The following is an 18,388-nucleotide window of genomic DNA, read 5'->3' as shown; positions in this document are numbered from 1 at the left end:
AATTTAGAGTAAATTGAAGAAAGTGAAATCTTTCCATTGCAATTTATTTTTGTAAGACATTAAGACAAATTAGATGCCTCTTGTACTCCCTTTGAGAAGTGTGGATGACACATCCCATTTCAGAAGACCTCCACAGAGAACTTCACAAGCCAAACCAGGGATCCTAGTGGATGAAAAGCATTTTTAGATACTAAGGGAATTGTCTCCAGTGTACTTAAGTGGAAAAGGTTAGCTTATCTACTTGAAGTAGATGGGGCTCAAAAACTCAAAGGGCAAAAATCACAGGTAAAAAGTAGGGTATTGGGATTAGCACAGCTAGGTTTCCCAAGCACTGTGCTAGTAATGTAGGCATACCTCACTTTATTGTGTGTCATAGATGTTGCATTTTTAATAAAGGTTATGATTCACTTTGTTGTGATAATAGCTTTATTTTAGTGATACGAAACTAAACCTGTTGTATCTCCAAGGTATGCATGTACTTTATTTTTTAAAAAACCAAACCCATTGACTTAATATAAGAGAAGTAGCTAAGGATATGATCCTCATTCCTTTGTACCTTTTAACCAACTATCTCTTCTATGACAGCCAATATATGAAGAATAGCTTGAAAAGCACCATGACCAAGAGATATGCTGAAAAGTAGAATACTGAGATGGTGAAGAAGACCAAAGTCATAATCAAAGATGCCACTTTAAGTGATCATGAAAATGCTACAGTTGTTTTTAGACTGATTCAAATTTTAGGAATTCACAGTAAATTCTATTATATATTTTTTAAGTCAATTTCAACTTCTCCCTTTATTTTTTACTTATTGATTTGACAGAGAGAGAGAGAGAGAGAGATTTGTTGTTTCATTTATCCACGCATTCATTGGTTGCTTCTTGTATGTGTCCTGACCAGAAACTGAACCCTCAGCGTTGGCGTATTGGGATGACACTCTTAACCAACTGAGCTACCTGCCCAAGGCCCTCTCTTTATTTTTAAGAATAGCTTTATATTTTTTAATAATTTATATTTATAAAAACCTTGCAAAAATAAAAAAAGTCATTGAAAAAAATATTATCTATAAAACCCAGAGTGAGTATACTCCAACATTTATAAAAATTCCATGTTGTGTTTTGAGTGTCATCTCTGTTCCTATCCTGGTTCACCCCCTTGTGGCCATGAAATGAAGAAGCTAAGAGCTGGGCAGCAAAAAAAAAAAAAAAAAGAGAGAGAGAGAGAGAGAGAGAGAGAGAGAAGTAAAAGGCCTGGGTAATGAACTGGTCACCTCTTGCTTTAATGGTATTTTCCATAATTGAGATAAATAGATCTACTTGAAATTTATGTGGGTCAGGGTCTTGACAGGAAATAGATGAGAGACTTGAGGGGGGGACTGTAAATTAGCCCTTCATGAAAACTTTTTAGAAGTATGGGAAGGATAAGGAAAATAGAAAGGGATGTCTTATTTATACCTCCTATTGGCTGAATCCAACTGGAAGCACCCAGAGGACAAAGGAACCAAGTTTTTGCAATTGTTCAAGGTCCAGCCTTCCAGGGCACAAAGCAGTGAAGAGTAGAAAGCAGAATTGGCTGAGCAAACAGAGCAAGTCCTGTACAAAATCTTTCTAATATATTTCATTACAATTACAGCTTCTTTTATAAGGCACAAGTCCAGGGGCTACATTCTGGAGTAACTCCTGTATAATTTGGCATTGAATATCTATGCAATTCCTGTGATCTACCTGGAAACAAAACAGATACGATAAAACTTCACACTACCCGAAAACATTGCCTAGGCTTCTCTCCTCCATCTAATGGCTGTGGAGGTATAAGTCAGGCATTTGAAGGGTTCAAAACATTAGATACTTTGGTATTACACTGACAATAAAGTAGGGGAAAAAAGAGGGAAGCAGATATAGGGATAAAGACAGCTCAGCTGCTGTTTGCTGCTGGTTCTCTTCCACCCTCTGCCCCATATAAAAAGTAAACTTCTCAGCTTCTGCTTGTGGTATTGAGACCTACACTGATTATTAGGCTAAGCATGTGTCTAAGACACCAGCAAAACAGCATCGCCAAAAACATGTTAAAGAAAATCAGAAAATTTTGGGTTGAAGCTATTTTTATTTCAGTATATTTGTAAGTTTTGTACCATTTTAGAAAAGTGAAATTTTATTTCATACTTTAGCATAGATATGACGATTGGTGGTAGTGGTGGGGGGTACAGACATGATGATCTTTTTAAAGCAGACCTGTTCCTTCCAAAGATCAAATGTGAAGAAATGGCTATCTTCAAAAGACTTAGGTAATGTACTCCTAAGACGCATTTGCTGATGCTCAGGAGAATAAAGTGCCTACCCCTTCCCCACAACTCCAGCCAGGGGTTCAGAATATTTGGCTCTTGTATCTCTTTTTCTCAATTTTTGTTATTCTCCCATAAGAGACCAACTCTAAGGCTACACAGGGCAAAACATGCATTTCCCTTGATAATCTTCGTTAGGGATTTGTAGTAGAGAGGACAATGTTTCAGGTCAACAGAAACGTTGGGCAAATCATTTTCCTTTTTATTATCAAGAAACTGAAAGGACTGGATATCTCTGAAATCTCGGCTTAGCCCCATGATCAACAACGTTGTTGCTACGCTCACCATAAAGCATTCAAAATAGGAGGAACGGTGTAGTATCAGATGAATGTCCTCCAACTCTTCCCCTTTTCACCAGAGGCAACCCTTGTAAATAGTGTGCGCATTTTTCCAGCTATTTTTCCTCTGTAGAGACATTATGTCCTTTGAATAGACAGGAGCCTTTTCATCTCATCCGTCTTGGGGAACCTCTACAAGTTCTTTTAAACCTTTTCCTCGGGACCTGTGTCTACCGGAGCCTTACTATCACTTGCAGATGCTACTGCAGATGCCTGTTCCTCTGAGTCTAGTCTTTTACTCCCTTGAGATCGTTGACCTCGGTGGTTGCCATAGCAACACACAGTTTGGTTTTTTTGTGGGCGGTCCCCTTCAGTTGACGCGCCCCTCCGACCGCCTTCCAACCCCGAGCGCCAGGAACCTTCGCTTCATTTCCGCCTCGCAAGTCAACGCGCCAAACTTTCGTATCCCCCGTTTTGAGCCCGCAGCTCGCGCCAGAACCGGACGCGCAGTGATGACGTCGGCCGGCGGCGGCGGCGGCGGCGCCTGGGAGACTGGGAGGGCTTCTGGGGTTGCCGGCCCGACCGCTGAGAGCTGCTGTCATGGCCGTCGCTCGGTGGGGTGTCTTCTCCGTTCTTCTGCTGCTGCTAGCCGGGAAAACTCAGAGCTCGGAAGTCCCCGGGGCTTCTGCGGACGGGTCGGGGGGGACTGGGGCCGGCCTAGGAGATCGCTTCAAGATTGAGGGGCGTGCGGTTGTTCCGGGAGTGAAGCCTCAGGACTGGATCTCGGCGGCCCGAGTGCTGGTAGACGGAGAAGAGCATGTCGGCTTCCTTAAGTGAGCATCCTGAGGGCCGCGGGAGAGCGGTTGGGATGGAAGCCGGAAGGGAAGTCCCCCCAGGAGAGCGAAGTGTCCGGACCTGCCGACGTCCTGTCGGAGGGTTAAGGGGCGGGCGCAGCTGGCCGCCTGGGCCGTGAGACCTTGGGAGGCAGGCAGGCGGAAGCTTTCCCCTTTCCAGTCCGGTACTTGAGAAATGGGGATGGCAGGTGCTTGCCCGAGGGCCGGAAGAGTGGGGTCGGATACCTTCAACTGCATTTTAGTTCTGTATGGGGATGACCACTCCTGGGCCCGGGGAAAGATGGACACCTTATTTGTCTCTTGCTGAATTCTTTCCTTGGCATCTCATCTGGTTTCCTTGGAATCTGGCCGTTTTTGCTTTGTTGCATTCATTTTAATCTTTTTGTAGCTTGATGTTGTGTAGAAAGATGCTAAGCAAATGGGGAATTCTGAAAGCCCAGAGGGCCTCTGGTGATGACATAGACTGGGAGGCTAATGCTGCTTCTAAAATTAATAGGCCCTGAAGTCCCTAATCAAAGCACCCTTTTCGCCTGGAGGCTGGGGTTGTTGTTCTTTTTTACACATGACTTCATCGAGGGATTTGCAACGTTACAGTTGGCATTTGTGTGGGACTAGGGCTTCACTGCGTTGCTTACGCGCTTCTGTCTTCTAGCTGTTAGTAGAAATGGGATTGCAAGCTATATTAAAAGATGTGTTGAATTTATTAGCACTCGCATTTTGTGGCAGCCTCCTTTTCAGATGTCTGGGTAAGTGTGATGTTTTAAATCTTTCAATCGCTGCTTGGAAATTGAAACTACGAACTGAAAAAATATTTAGGAAATGAGTGTCTCTGGTGGGTTTGTGCACCAGCAAGCAGTGTCTGAAAACCAGAGCACTTAAATGTGGACATTTAGTTCTGAATTTGATTTGCAGATATTCAGGTCACCCAGATGTCTTTGAATGAGGATTTCAACTTCAGATTTATGAACAATGACAAGAAGCTTACAACCATGATTTTGATGATATCTGTCATTAAAGATCTGGCATTAGTTAGGGCATCCTTTAGGTTTAACTTAATTAATGACGTTTTAATGATAAAGCTTTCATTAAGCTTTGGAAAATTAGCCTTACTTGACCGTTTGCCCTATTTTGTACTTCAGTATAAATGCTGTTAAAAGGCATTCATTATTTTTATTTTAAAATAATGTCTAAGTAATATGTGTATTGAAAATATAATAGAGATAGCAACTCAGCACTGTATTGTCAGCACTTTATTGTATCTTTTTCTAGCATTTTTGGAATCATATGACCTATATTTTTAATAGTAAAATACAAGATATACCCTTTCTAACTTGCTTTTTTTGCTTAATATTTTGCAAGCAGTTCCTGATACCATTTCCTGTTTTTCCATTTGCATGTAGAAAGGTTAAGAATTAATATGTGGAGTTTATCCTGGCACACTTGTTGGAAGAGGGATAGATCATTTGTCTTGTACCTGTTATGGATAACTAGCATGCAGTTCTGATTTCTGTTTATGCTTATTGGAAGTCGCTTGGGATTTGGTTAACAGAGATGAAGGGAGTTTGGTCTCAGGGACTCCTCATGCCATTTCTCATTTTTATCACTATGTATATAAAGCATAATTTATTTAACCAGTCCTCTGTTTTGGGGCACTTAGGTAGTTTTCAATTTTTGACATAGGAAGATTATATATGTACTGTACCTTTATGAACTTTTTATTACGGAGAGTTACAAACTAAAACAATTAGTGAATCCTTAGATACTAAGCAGAGTCTACTGTTTTGTTTTATGTCTCTTCTATACCTCATTTATTTTTTCTAGACTATTTAAATATTATCCTAAAAATATTATTTCACTTGTAAAAATATTATGTATCTCTAGAAAATGAAGTCTTAAAAAATAATACAATACCATTATTGATTCAACAAAATTAATATGCTGTAATTTCATCTAATATATGCAGTCCATTTTTTCCCCAGTTATCTTAAAAATGCTTTTATGTAATTGTTCTTTCAAATTATGATCCTGCAAGGCCTTGTATTGTTGAGTACAGTTTTAAAGCCAACTTTTAAAATTTCATTATGAAGTTTATATGTCATCTTTCTAAAGTAAAATATTTACCTTAGGATGAAAAAGCTATTTGCATTTTCTGTAGGCAGTTCTGCTATTACTTGTGTTATACAGTCATTAGTTTAATTCTGTATTTGTTGTAGACCTAGAAAAATATTTTGAAATTCATTCATTTAGGGCCCCATCAAGAAACAGAAGATACACTCAAATTAGATAATTCAGGGAAAGTTTAATGAAAGGATTAAAAAGTGTAGTCAGGATACTGGGGAACAATCAGATTATACTACACCCTAAAGTATACAACCTCAAGGCTATTATCAACTCTAAGCCTGCGCCTGAGGGGAGGAAGGAAAGTAAAGGTTACTGGAAGCTAGAAGGGAAGAAAGGACGGCCTTAAGAGGAACTACGTCCTTTGACACAACCAGTGAGAGGTGGCCTCTGAAGGCGAGAACACAAGGAAAAATATACGGGGTGTTTTCTTCCTTTCCTCCAATGTATAGAGAGAAGAATGGGGGAGAGTGGATGTGAAGGGCAGATGGAAGACACCTAGTTCAGGAACAAAATCAACTCACTGTTTACATTTCAGTTCTGTTTAGTGTGTGTGTGTTGAAGCAACAAGGAGTACCTTCTCCCCTTACTCTTAGAGTAAATATTGTGGATGTGGCAGGAACCAGTTATTCCTTTAACAGTGAAAGAGGCCAATAATAAGAAGCATTATTTACAAATGTTGTTATGAGACCAGGATTCTCTGATAGAGCTGGTCTTTTTAGAGTCAATCATTTGTTTTTCTGAAACAGAAACTTCTTTTTCCTCAGAATGGCAGTTTCTCATTATCAAAACTTTAATTTTCATCTGTGAACATGAAATTATCAGCTGTTAATGAGATGGTTTTCTAAGCCCAGAAAGTTTAGAACAAATCAGGTAGGAAAAGGTGAATGGTTTTAACTACAAAAACAGAAAGAAAGAGCCACAAAATGCAAATTAAAACTATTTTAAAAAGCCATTTTAATTTAGAAATTGTTGGAGGGGATTGGCAAAATTGAAACCACTAATATTATAGTAATAATGTATATTGATAGTTTTCCTTGAATAAAGACATGGCTTCTGAATAGGAACTGTGCTCCTGACACCTGTTATCTCTGTTCCACAGAGGGAACTATGTCAGGGCTCTCTGCTACTGTGAACTGTCTAGGTATTTTCAGAACCCATTCAGTGTAATTACGGAAGCCGAAGCATGAGACAACTCTTGCTAGTTTTTGGGTTCTTTCTTTCTAATTGCTTTGAATGTCATTCTTTGGGGAATTGATGTGGGGGTTAACAGGTGATCCAAAACATAAGAAAAGGATACACTATTGATCAGTAGTGACTAAATGTGATTTTCATTTTTCCAGGACAGATGGGAGTTTTGTGGTTCATGACATCCCCTCTGGATCTTATGTAGTGGAAGTTATATCTCCTGCTTACAGGTTTGATCCCATCCGAGTGGACATTACTTCAAAAGGAAAAATGAGGTGAGAGCCACTGATTTAATTTTTAATATAGTCTGGGCTACTGAATACCTCATTACCTGTTACTTTTAGAATTTACAGTTAAGGTTAAAAATGTTCTTATTTAAACTATAGGTATTCCATAAAACATTTAAAATGTCCTTATATTGTTTTATTTTGAGGATTGATAATACTGTAAAGTTGAACTTCCTTCTGCTCCCGCTTAAAATTCATTTTAAAGTTCCTAATCTGATTATATAGAGAAGAGGTAAGATTACTTGCTATACAAGCAAAAACACTGGCCCTGGCTGGGTGGCTCAGTTGGTTGGAGCACTGCCCTGGTCACCAAAAGGCTGCAGGTTTCATCCCCAGTCAGGGCACATACCTGGGTTGTGGGTTCGTTCCCCAGTTAGGATGTGTATGGGAGACAGCCTATCAGTGTTTATTTCTTACATCGCTGTTTCTCTTTCTCCCCGACAACCCTCTCTTTCTAAAATTAATAAACATTTTCTCAGGTGAGGATTTAAAAAAAAAAGCACTGTGAAAGTTATAATGGAAATGTGATTGAAGTTGAAAATAATTCAACTTTCTCAATTGGAAATGTTTGTTACCTGTTTTTCATTGGAATAGTTTGATAATACCCCTTAGTACTCTCTGTTTGATAATATGTTGATCTAGAAACTTCTATAGTTCTTCCTTTGTGGAATATTTAATATGCAATGGAAATTTAATATTTCTTGGGAAAATAATAGCTTACGTTGTAGAGTTTATGTTGAAGTAAGTAAGGATCATGATAAGAAAAAGGAAAATACAGCATTAGAGCCTGGCAGACTACGAAAAAATTTAAAAATTTCTGAGTAGATGAACTTGTGATTTGAATTTGAAGTGAAAGAATTTTGGACTAATTCGGGCTCTGAGTATAGAGTACTACAAACATATTTGCAGTTGAAATTAGTTATCTAGATATCCACAGTGTTCAGATGCGGCCTTCCGTTATAACCCCCAATTTATTTATTTGTTTATTTTGTTGTTGTCTGCTGCCAATAGTATTCTTTTTGTTCTAATCTCACAAGTATATGAAGCAACTTTATATATTTATATGTTCTAGATTTATTGATGTATAATTAATAAATATGAAACAGTTTTAAATGGTAATATCTCTGGTTTGTTTGAGCTACCACAAAATTACCCCATGTTACTGTAATAAAGCACAAGTCATGCAGTGGCAAAAATAATTTTGGGGTTGGAGGAGCTGTGTTTTACTGACATTTCCAGTATGTGCCAAGCCTATTTAGGTTGATTTGCAGATAACCCAAATTGAGCTGATATCATAGGAGATATGTTCACTTAGTAATATGTTTACAGTTGAGTTAGTGTTACACTTAAAAAGTTTTCCTTCTGTCTTTGCTGTCTTTTATTATTAGAAGTTTGTAAAGTATAATATGTAACTATGCTGTAATTCAAATAGAGTAACACATACAGCTGTCTTATCCTTTATATCACCTGCATATTAGTCCATTTTTATAACCAGCTCCTACTGATAGACATGTAGAATTTTCTTTATCCTTTAGCATGTGTAGCAAACAGAGACAGTGATTCTGTAGTCATTTAAGTTCTTAATGTTGTCATGAGACCAATACCATGAAGTCACTAAATGTAAATTCTTTGGAAACAAATTACTTTCTCCTCTTTTTGAAGTTTCGTTCTTAGATTTTTCAGCTTTGTCCAAATTCTAATCATATTTCTTGCTGTTGGCTCTTTAGAGCAAGGGCGAAGCTTGAATTGAAGCTAATACCTTACAAATATGTTTATAAATAATCTTTGATGGAATAAATGGATTGCTTCAAAGTACATGAACTTCACTTGGTATCGACTTACTCATGCCTTTAGAGATATAAAGATTTTTTAAAAAAATGTACAGGTAAAATTCTAGTATGGAAATCTAAAACTTAAAGGACTTACAATGACTTTTTATACATTCTGATTGCAGGGTTGGAGATGGGGGGATATGTAGATTACAGTATACATTATAGACAGGTTAAAAATATTTTTAAATTGCAAACACTGAATACTGGAGGGAATGAGTTGTTAAAGGGGGATACTTATCTATTAAAAACTAATTTATTTTTAATCTTTTTACTGTTTGAATTTTGAATTTGTAGTCTAAGCAAATAGAAATATTTTTCTAAATATAAAGTTTTATTTGCTTTTTCACCTTGGGTAAAGAGTACTTCCTGCTTTAGCATTTAAGGACTGGTTGCAGCAGTGGGATTCATATTCTCAGATCCATTCCTGATGATTGGATGCCTGAAGCATAGGTAAAAAAAAACAATAATTAATAATTGGGGGTGGGACAGAGTAGAGAACAAAGTGGGATTCATATAAGATCCTAATTTTCTTGACCAATGTTTTATAAACATACTTCGTAAATTAGTTTCAAATATATGTGAGACTTCAGTTTCTGACATTCTGGTAGAATGTAAAACCTCGGAAATGCTGGGTAAAATATGTATAGCTGTTTCTTTTAAATATGTAGCTTGATTCCAGTCTTGTGTTCTTTCTCTACATTTTGCTATGTATTTTAGATATACAGATAAAGCTACTTTGATCAGATTTTCAAGATCAAAAGTTTAGATACCTAAGTATTTGGGAAACTAAAGGTTATTATAAGGCATTGCTAATACATTATAGGTAGTTCTTTTAACTAGTAATGTTTTTAGTAGAATTACTGATGCTTTTTTTCATGTTGCTTTATCAGAGCAAGATACGTGAATTACATCAAAACATCAGAAGTGGTTAGACTGCCCTATCCTCTCCAAATGAAATCTTCAGGCCCACCTTCTTACTTTATTAAAAGGGAATCATGGGGCTGGACAGACTTTCTCATGAATCCAATGGTATGTATCAGGCTATAAGAAAGTATCTTTACTAATCTCTAATTTGCTTCTAGGCCGTTGAAAACTTTTAACCTCTTCAGTGAGATAGCTGAAGTCAGATTGTTGGATGAAAGAATAATTGTGAATAATTTGTGGGTTTCAGGAAAATAGTGTCTTGGGAATATATAATGAAAAGAATACAGTGAGAATTGCATGGTAGATTTGATGTCGAAATGTGTGACAGAAATTGGATAAATATTTATGATGAAATGCTTTAAAACTCAAAATAGAATAATTATAAGTCTGCAGTAGCTGTCCTCTTTCATGCTACCTGCATTTTAGTCCATTGATGAATGTGCCATCATTTATTAACCAACCCTTTACTGATGTCATAAGTAAGGGTTTTTTTTTTCTCCTTTTTAGCATGCATAGTGAGCAGAGAAGTTATTCTTGGTAATTTAAATGTTTGGTTATTATCATGAAACTGATGGAATGCTTTCTACTATTTTAAAAAAATACTAGTAGAATACATTCTTTAGACACAAATTGACTTTTTTTGCTAGTTTTGAAAGTTGAATAATTATGTTAGAATTGTCTCAAGTTTTGTTCATATTTCTTGCTGATAGCTATTTAGATTACAAATAAGAATGTTTGGGGCTATATATCCTTTAGAGAGCAATGAATCAGTATCTAAAATCTCCTATCAGGGATAAAGAAGCAGAAGGGTAGAGTGGACAGGAAGAGTCAGCAATGAGACTTCAAAACTTAGTGAGAAACATATTCCATCTTCTCATTTTTGAAATTCCATGGAAGCATATCCAGTGCTATAAACTTCTAGGTCATCTTTTGAACTTATCTGCTAGAGTAGTTGCCTGTATTATATTGGAGGCTGTGGAGGATGTACATTAATGAGAGGTGCAATTTACTGTTTTCTCCAAGAACCACAAAGTCATCTGGAAACAGCAGCCCAGCTGGCTGTTAGGATCACCAATCCCAATGCCAGACTGCAGACCAAAGAGTGTAAACAGATAGTTCTGTTTGCAAGTTATTCATGCTAAATAAAACTGTAAACTGCAAAATGGTAGGAAGCACAAATACAAAGTGAGGTTTCTGTAAGTTCCAAACACATATAGATAAGGCTTTTATATTTTGCGACAATTAGACATTGAGGAGCACCTTGCTGTCAGCCCTGCTGATTCGGTAGAATTGAGTAGTTCCTTCTAATTTTATTGTATATACAACATTTAAATCTTTAATTTAGTCATTGAGTGTTAGGTGCAGATTTTGTCCAGCTATTAAGTGGAAAGAAACATTTTCTGAATGTTTTCCCCCACAGGTTATGATGATGGTTCTTCCATTGTTGATATTTGTACTTCTGCCCAAAGTGGTCAACACAAGTGATCCTGAAATGAGACGGGTAAGATGATTGCCCAGCACTGGATTTTTGAACCATATTCTGATGCCTTGTCCATATATTGTGGCTGGGTGGCTTCAGTCTTTCAACTTTATCCTCGTTGCCAAGCCAAATTCATCTGGAGATTGTGTTAATACAGTTTTCTGTTCCTGGCACTTAATCATTTCCATTGGACCAGATAAATTCATTTGGTTCTGCTTGATAAAGGACTGGGGCTCTTCACATAGCTAAAACATTCTATGCAGTACTAGACTCTTTGGGCCTTACTTGATAGTTGAAATGCATAATAATCTGGGTACACTTAACCCAAATATTTTGCAAAATGATAGTTTCCTATAATCTATTTTCACTTTACAAAACTCTTCAGAGTACACACTTAGTTATGTGTTCAGATAAATGAAAAAAATTTGAATAGACCAAGGGAGAAAAATAGAATAGTAGCTTTCAGACTTTGTCCCACAAAACTCCTGGTGGCAAGGGGGAGAGGAGTTGCCAAGTAGGATGCTTCAAATTTAGTGCCACTGCTTTGTCTCTTTTAAATGTTGGCTTCTATATAAGATCCTCAGTTTTTAAAAAACCATCGTCCATTCTAACACATCAACAAATATCTTAGTTCCAAACGTTTACTAATAAATGTCTAGGTCTGGGTACTGGGGAATATGCAAATGAATTATTATATCACCCTTGTATCATCAAGCTCATAATCCAGTTAAATGTAGGTAATAGAATGGATTTATCAAAAATTCTTCTTGCCATCAGAGGAGTATGTGTATGTGTATGTGTGTGTGGAGGGATGTGTTTTTAATAGGAAAGTAAGGTGAACGTAAAATAAATAAAAATGTTTGCTGAGATAATAGGTGATAAAGTTCTGTGGAAGGTGAGGCATTTATTCCAAGTGGGAAGGGCAGAAAAAGCTTCATGGAGAAAGAAAGCTTTATAAGATGGAGGCATAGGTAGATACACTTTGCCTCCCTGCACAACCAGAAGAAGGACAACAACAAATTTAAAAACAAACAACCAGAACTGCCAGAATATCAAACTGTATGGAGGTCCAACAACCAAGGAGTTAAAGAAGAAACATTCATCCAGACCAGTAGGAGGGGCGCAGACAGGCAGCTGGAGAGGAGAGGATGAGCAGCAAGGAGGCTGCTGGAGGACTGGGTGGGCAAGATGGCTGCTGGCAGTTCCACATTTGCGAGCGGATACACTGGGAGGAACAACAGGGGAGCAAGACAGACCTTGCAATCTAGGGTTCTGGTGCGGGAAAAGAAAGCCTCTAAACCACTGGCTGTAAACACTTGAGGGGGTTGTGGCAGTAGGAGAAACTCCTAGCCTCACAGGAGAGTCCACTGGGGAGACCCACAGGGTCCTAGAATGTACACAAACCCACCCACCTGGAAATCAGCACCAGAAGGGCCCAGTTTTTATCTTTGTGGGGGAAGTGACTGAAAGCTGAGGAAGGCCGAGCAGGTGGCATTGTTCCCTTTCTGATCCCTCCCCCACATATAGTGCCACAGTGCAGCCATGTGAGTTTTCCAGCCTTGGTGAATACCTAAGTTCCACTCCTTGCAACGTAAAAGGAGCTCTGAGACAAATAAGGCCCAAATCAAAGAACAGATCAAAGTTCCAGAAAAAGAACTAAGTGATGAGACAGTTAACACTTCAGATGAAGAGTTCAAAACACTGGTAATTAGGGTGATCACAGAAATGGTTGAGAATGGTCACAAAATAGAGGAAAAAGTGAAGACTATGCAAAGTGAAATTAAAAAATATATGTATACAGGGAACCAACAGTGAAGGGAAGGAAACCAGGACTCAGATCAACAATTTGGAACAGAAGGAAGAGTTAACATTCAGCCTGAACAGAATGAAGATACAAGAATTCAAAAAAACTGAGGAGAGCTTAGGAGCCTCAGGGATAACTTTAAGTGTTCCAATATCTGGATCATAGGGGTGCCAGAAGGAGAAGAGGAAGAGCAAGAAATTGAAGACTTATTTGAAAAAATAATGGAGAACTTCCTCAATCTGGCCAAGGAAATAGACTTCCAGGAGATCCAGGAAGCTCAGAGAGTCCAAACAAGTTGGACCCAAGGAAGCACACACCAAGACACATGATAATTACACTACCGAAGATTAAAGATAAGGAGAGAATCTTAAAAGCAGCAAGAGAAAAGGAGACAGTTACCTACAAAGGAGTTCCCATCAGACTATCAGCTGATTTCTCAAAAGAAACCTTGCAGGCAAGAAAAGGCTGGAAAGAAATACTGAAAGTCGTGAAAGGCAAGGACCTACATCCAAGATGACTCTATCCAGCAAAGCTATCATTTAGAATGGAAGGTCAGATAAAATGCTTCCCAGGTAAGGTCAAGTTAAAGGAGTTCATCATCACCAAGCCCTTTTTATATGAAATATTAGAGGGATTTTTCTAAGAAAAAGAAGATCAAAAACTATGAATAGTAAAATAACAAACTCACAACTATAAACAGCTGAACCTAAAAAGGCAAAAACGAAAACAAACTAAGCAAACAACTAGAACAGGAACAGAATCACAGAAATGGAGACCACATGGAGGGTTATCACTGGGGAGGGGGACTGGGGAGAATGGGGGGAAAGATACAGGGAATAAAAAGTATAATTAATATGTTCAAAATAGACAGGGGGAGGTTATGAATAGTATTGGGAATGGAGAAGCCAAAGAACTTACATGTATGACCCATTGGACATCATCTAAGGGGGAGGGGTAGTGCAGGGCAGAGGGGAATAAAGGGGAGGAAAAAAATGAGACAACTGTAATAGCATGATCAATAAAATATACTTAAAAAAAGAAAGCTTTGTGATGTTTCATAATATTTTATTACTAAATTCTGGCATCTCTACTTCAGTGTTGGCCAGAAAATATATATCCTATACAATCCTTTTATCTTTGAAGCCAGTTAACTCTCTGTGGCACAAACAGAAGGCCACATCAGAAGTCACATGAAATTAAAAGTTCATTACTTGCTTTGTACATGGTAAGCAGTATAAAAAGTTGTTCATTCAAGAGCTTCAGCATTGAACAGATTAAAAAATAGAGTTGAGGCCTGACTGGTTTGGCTCAGTGGGATGAGTGTCATACTGCAAACTGAAAGGTCACCAGTTCTATTCCCAGTCAGGGCACATGCTTGAGTTGCAGGCCAGGTCCCCGATTGAGGGTATATGAGAGACAATCAGTGAATGTTTCTTTGGCACACTAATGTGTTTCTCCTTCTATCTCTCTCACTTCCTCCCTCTCTAAAAATAAATCTTTTTAAAAAATAGAGTTGATATATTTTTGCAAGAACATAACACCTATTGCCATATACATTTAATTCTTGATTATTAGGCATATTAACATCCTGATTTGTATTTATAATGTTTCTTTTCTAGCCTTATTTACTTTCTCCTTGAAAACCCAGGTATAAATTCAGCCTTTGGGGAGAAAGCCCAAACTGATACCCAAATGGCGTTCAATTTTAAGTGATAGATAATATAGTATTTGCTATTTTTTTAGGTCTGAACTAATACAGTTTTAAGTTCATTTTTGGAACGTCACATAAAATTCAAATGAAGCAGATATTACATTAATATTGTTGAAGGTGGAACAGTACTTTATAGATTGTTGGCTCAATAAAGGGGAAAACAAAACCTCAAAATAAAAGCACCAGATCCTTATCCTGTCCTGCCAGTATATTGTTTGTAACATTTGTGTTGCTTGCTTTAGATGCTGTAATTGAGGTTGTGCAAGTCATACAGCATAGATTTATTACTAAGAGCCTTAGGAATCAAGTCTTGGGAAAACTGCTCTTATCTTCCAAATTACTCTGATGTCTTGATAGATAAACATTGATATTCTGGTTCTATATATCTAAAGAAAGCATGAGTTTAAAAAAAAAACACTCATCAGCCCTGGCTGGTATGGCTCAGTGGATTGAGTGCTGGACTGGAAACAAAATGGTTGCTGGTTCTATTCCCAGTCAGGGCATATGCCAGGGTTGCTGGCCCAGTCCCAAGTAAGAGGAGTGTGAGAGGCAACCACACATTGATGTTTCTCTCCCTCTCTTTCTCCATCCTTTCCCTTCTCTAAATAAATAAAGTCTTTTTTAAAAAAACACTCATTAAAACAATAAGAAAGCATTTTAACCAGAAAACATAAAATAAGATGGCAGGAATATGATCATATATGTCCTTTTTCAGAGGAAATGCCTTTTATAAAAACGTAAGCTGAATCATACCCTAGGCAAGTGTTTATTGGACATTTACTAAGGATCAAAATGCTTAGTGGTATAAAGGAGGTATGAAACATGGTTTCTTAAATGCTGTTGAGTATGACATTGCATCATTGCTTAGAATCAGTGCCTTTTACTTGTTTTACTCCTCTCCTTCTTCCATAATGGAAGTATTCGTTGTTTAGTGACCCATAGGGTCCATGTGCATTTCATGTCATTATGCTTTGTCTTCCTGCAGGAGATGGAGCAGTCAATGAATATGCTGAATTCCAACCATGAATTGCCTGATGTTTCTGAGTTCATGACAAGACTCTTCTCTTCAAAATCATCTGGCAAGTCTAGCAGCGGTAGCAGTAAAACAGGCAAAAGTGGGGCTGGTAAAAGGAGGTAGTTGGGCGGCCCAGAGCTGGCATTTGCACAAACACGGCAACACCAGGTGGCATTCACGTCTGGAGGGAAAACCGTGTGAAGCAACTACTGTAAACTTAAGTCATCCTTAAAGTTGATCTCTTATAACTGTTGTGTGTGGTAACTCTTCAGTACATGTTTTGAACTTGGTACACAAGAAAACCCAGCTTTCATCCTTTGTGTGAGGTCAATATTGATGTCACTGAATTAATGACAGTGTCCTATAGTAAATGACATTAATAAATTATATGAAGTACTATACATTATGTATATTAAAATGTTTTAACCCAGAGAAAAAATTATCTTGTCATTTTTTCCACTTACTGTTTACTTTAATCCTGAAAGTTTTCTTCTGTCTTTTATTATCAGAGGCTTGAAATTGATCTTTTCTGTCTAAAAAGAAGTGTGTGATGTTTTTATAGCAACATGAGCCATGGTTTTTTATATAGCTAGATCATTCAAAATGCTCAGCCCTGCCTTGTCATTTAACATACCCTGATGATGGATGTAGAACCATATGTTCCTGATGTACTTTGAATTTTTATTATTACAATTAGTTTCAGAGTATGGATATATGAATTAGAATAGATGTTATCAATTTTTAAATTCTGGTAGCCATCTCTGGTATTCAGTATGAATATTGGCTGTATGCTGTGATTCAAGGTAGGATATGGAGGTGAATAATTTACAGTGCCTGTTCTTTTCAGAGCTTACCATGAAGAGAGGGAGCACAGATAATAATAGGGAGTGAATGGTTGGGGGAAGGAAGTGGAGCAGTAGGAGAACCTTGTAGAGTCTGAGGATTGAGCTTCATGTAATATTGGTGGTATAACACAGGTAGCTCAGGTAGCTTTTTGATTCCCTCATCTCTCCCATCATAGATTCTCAGAATTGCTGGAATATAAATTACTACTTTCTAGTCAGGAGGGTCTCAAAAACTTTATTTAAATAAGTTACAAAAATTTCACACCTTTTTTTATGGGTTTTAATTAAATAGGAACTCTGAGGCTATATAGTATTGCTTCTGGTAGCAGGCTCCAGTCCTTTCCTATGGTAAAGAACTCCCCTATTGCTTTTTCTTCAGGTTACTAAATCAGCAAAAAACAACAACAAAAAAGTTTGGTTCCAAAGTCTTATTTTCCTTTTTGTAATAGGTGCCATTGTTCATTTTGAAATGAGGTAAGTTTTCTTTTGAAGAAATAAATTCCAATGCAGGACATTTGTATTAATTATATAAAGGAGGAACTATATCTCTGTATCATAACACTGAAGTTACCAATTGGTTACATTATGAATGATTAAGGTGGCTAACCTGGTTAATATGAAATGTAGGCCTTTTAAAACAATCATTTATTGAAAATAAAATATTAGAACACTAGGTAAGTGAAAGAGTTTAAAAGAGGACAGAATATAGTAGAAAGTCATGGTTGTATGACTAGAAGTTACCTTGAAAATTTTCAAAGTCTGGATTGTCAAAATTTGTATATGAAATACCTAATGATAAGGAATTAGTGCTTCCAAGGAAATTACCATTTCAAGTGTTAATTAAGAAACTCTTTGTGGTTAATTTATATAGATTCTAACACCATCTGAAATATATATATTATATTGTAGAGTGTTGTTACATCAACTGAATATGAAAATCTTACTATCTTTGCATAGAACCTTCCTTAAATGCTTAATGTGCTTACAGGTATGGAAATGATTGTGTTATTAGAAAACAGGGATTTAGTGCAAAGAGCCCATTACCTGCTAACTTGTTTTGTGACTTTGGGCAAGTCACTTTCCCTCTTTGCATCATGTCTTGTTCATTGTATTTCCAGCATTGAACATATAGACACTCGTTAAATGTTTGTTCAATGAATAAATAAATTGGCTTCAAGTTTCCTCATCTGTAAATTGAGGATGTGGATTAGACCTGTAAATTCCTTTTCAGATATAAAATTCTACTATACTTTTAACCTACCCTTAAGGTTATATGATCAGCGATCAGTGCCAACTTTCTTTTACTTCCTTGGGTTCTTTCTGCTATTCCCCATTGGGAGACAATATTATTTTTCTTGTCACCTTAGATTCAGTTTACATGTAGTATCTCCTCTGAAATACAAGCTCCATGTTTTAAAATGCTTTACACTCACTAAATTAAACCTGAGTAGTGACTTTGTGCTGAACAAATCTTTGTTGCCCCTCCTTGCCAGGAAGTCCTGAGTACCCAGGATACATTCATAGCACCCAACTTTTTTAAGAAGGTTTTTTATGAGTCAAAACCTTGTATTCACCTGAAGTCTTTCTAACATTTTGAAGACTCAGGATTTTACCTAACCTTCCCAGAGCAATAAAGTATGTTACTTTTCCCCTTATGTTTCCTTTGACAGGAGGGAAGAATCAACTATTCAGCCACTTTTCAGTAGTGGAA

At 37.3% G+C, this 18,388-nt stretch overlaps 1 protein-coding gene across 1 annotated transcript; it reads left to right on the top strand.

Moving 5' to 3' along the window:
- Positions 1–3,136: 3,136 nt before the first annotated feature.
- EMC7 (ER membrane protein complex subunit 7) lies at positions 3,137–16,271 on the top strand. Its single transcript, XM_054565158.1, has 5 exons — positions 3,137–3,452; positions 6,935–7,054; positions 9,789–9,927; positions 11,243–11,323; positions 15,803–16,271. Exons 1-5 carry the CDS (start codon positions 3,220–3,222, stop codon positions 15,953–15,955), a joined length of 726 nt encoding a protein of 241 aa, XP_054421133.1. The 5' UTR covers positions 3,137–3,219; the 3' UTR covers positions 15,956–16,271.
- The last annotated feature ends 2,117 nt before the right edge of the window (positions 16,272–18,388 follow it).

This window comes from Pteronotus mesoamericanus, unplaced genomic scaffold (assembly GCF_021234165.1).
Source record: "Pteronotus mesoamericanus isolate MK-2021 breed Mesoamerican mustached bat unplaced genomic scaffold, CSHL_Meso_final contig_164, whole genome shotgun sequence".
In the NCBI taxonomy this organism is placed as follows: Eukaryota; Metazoa; Chordata; class Mammalia; order Chiroptera; family Mormoopidae; genus Pteronotus; species Pteronotus mesoamericanus.
Note: the sequence above shows the minus strand (reverse complement) of the source record. Positions and strands in the feature narration are given on the sequence as shown.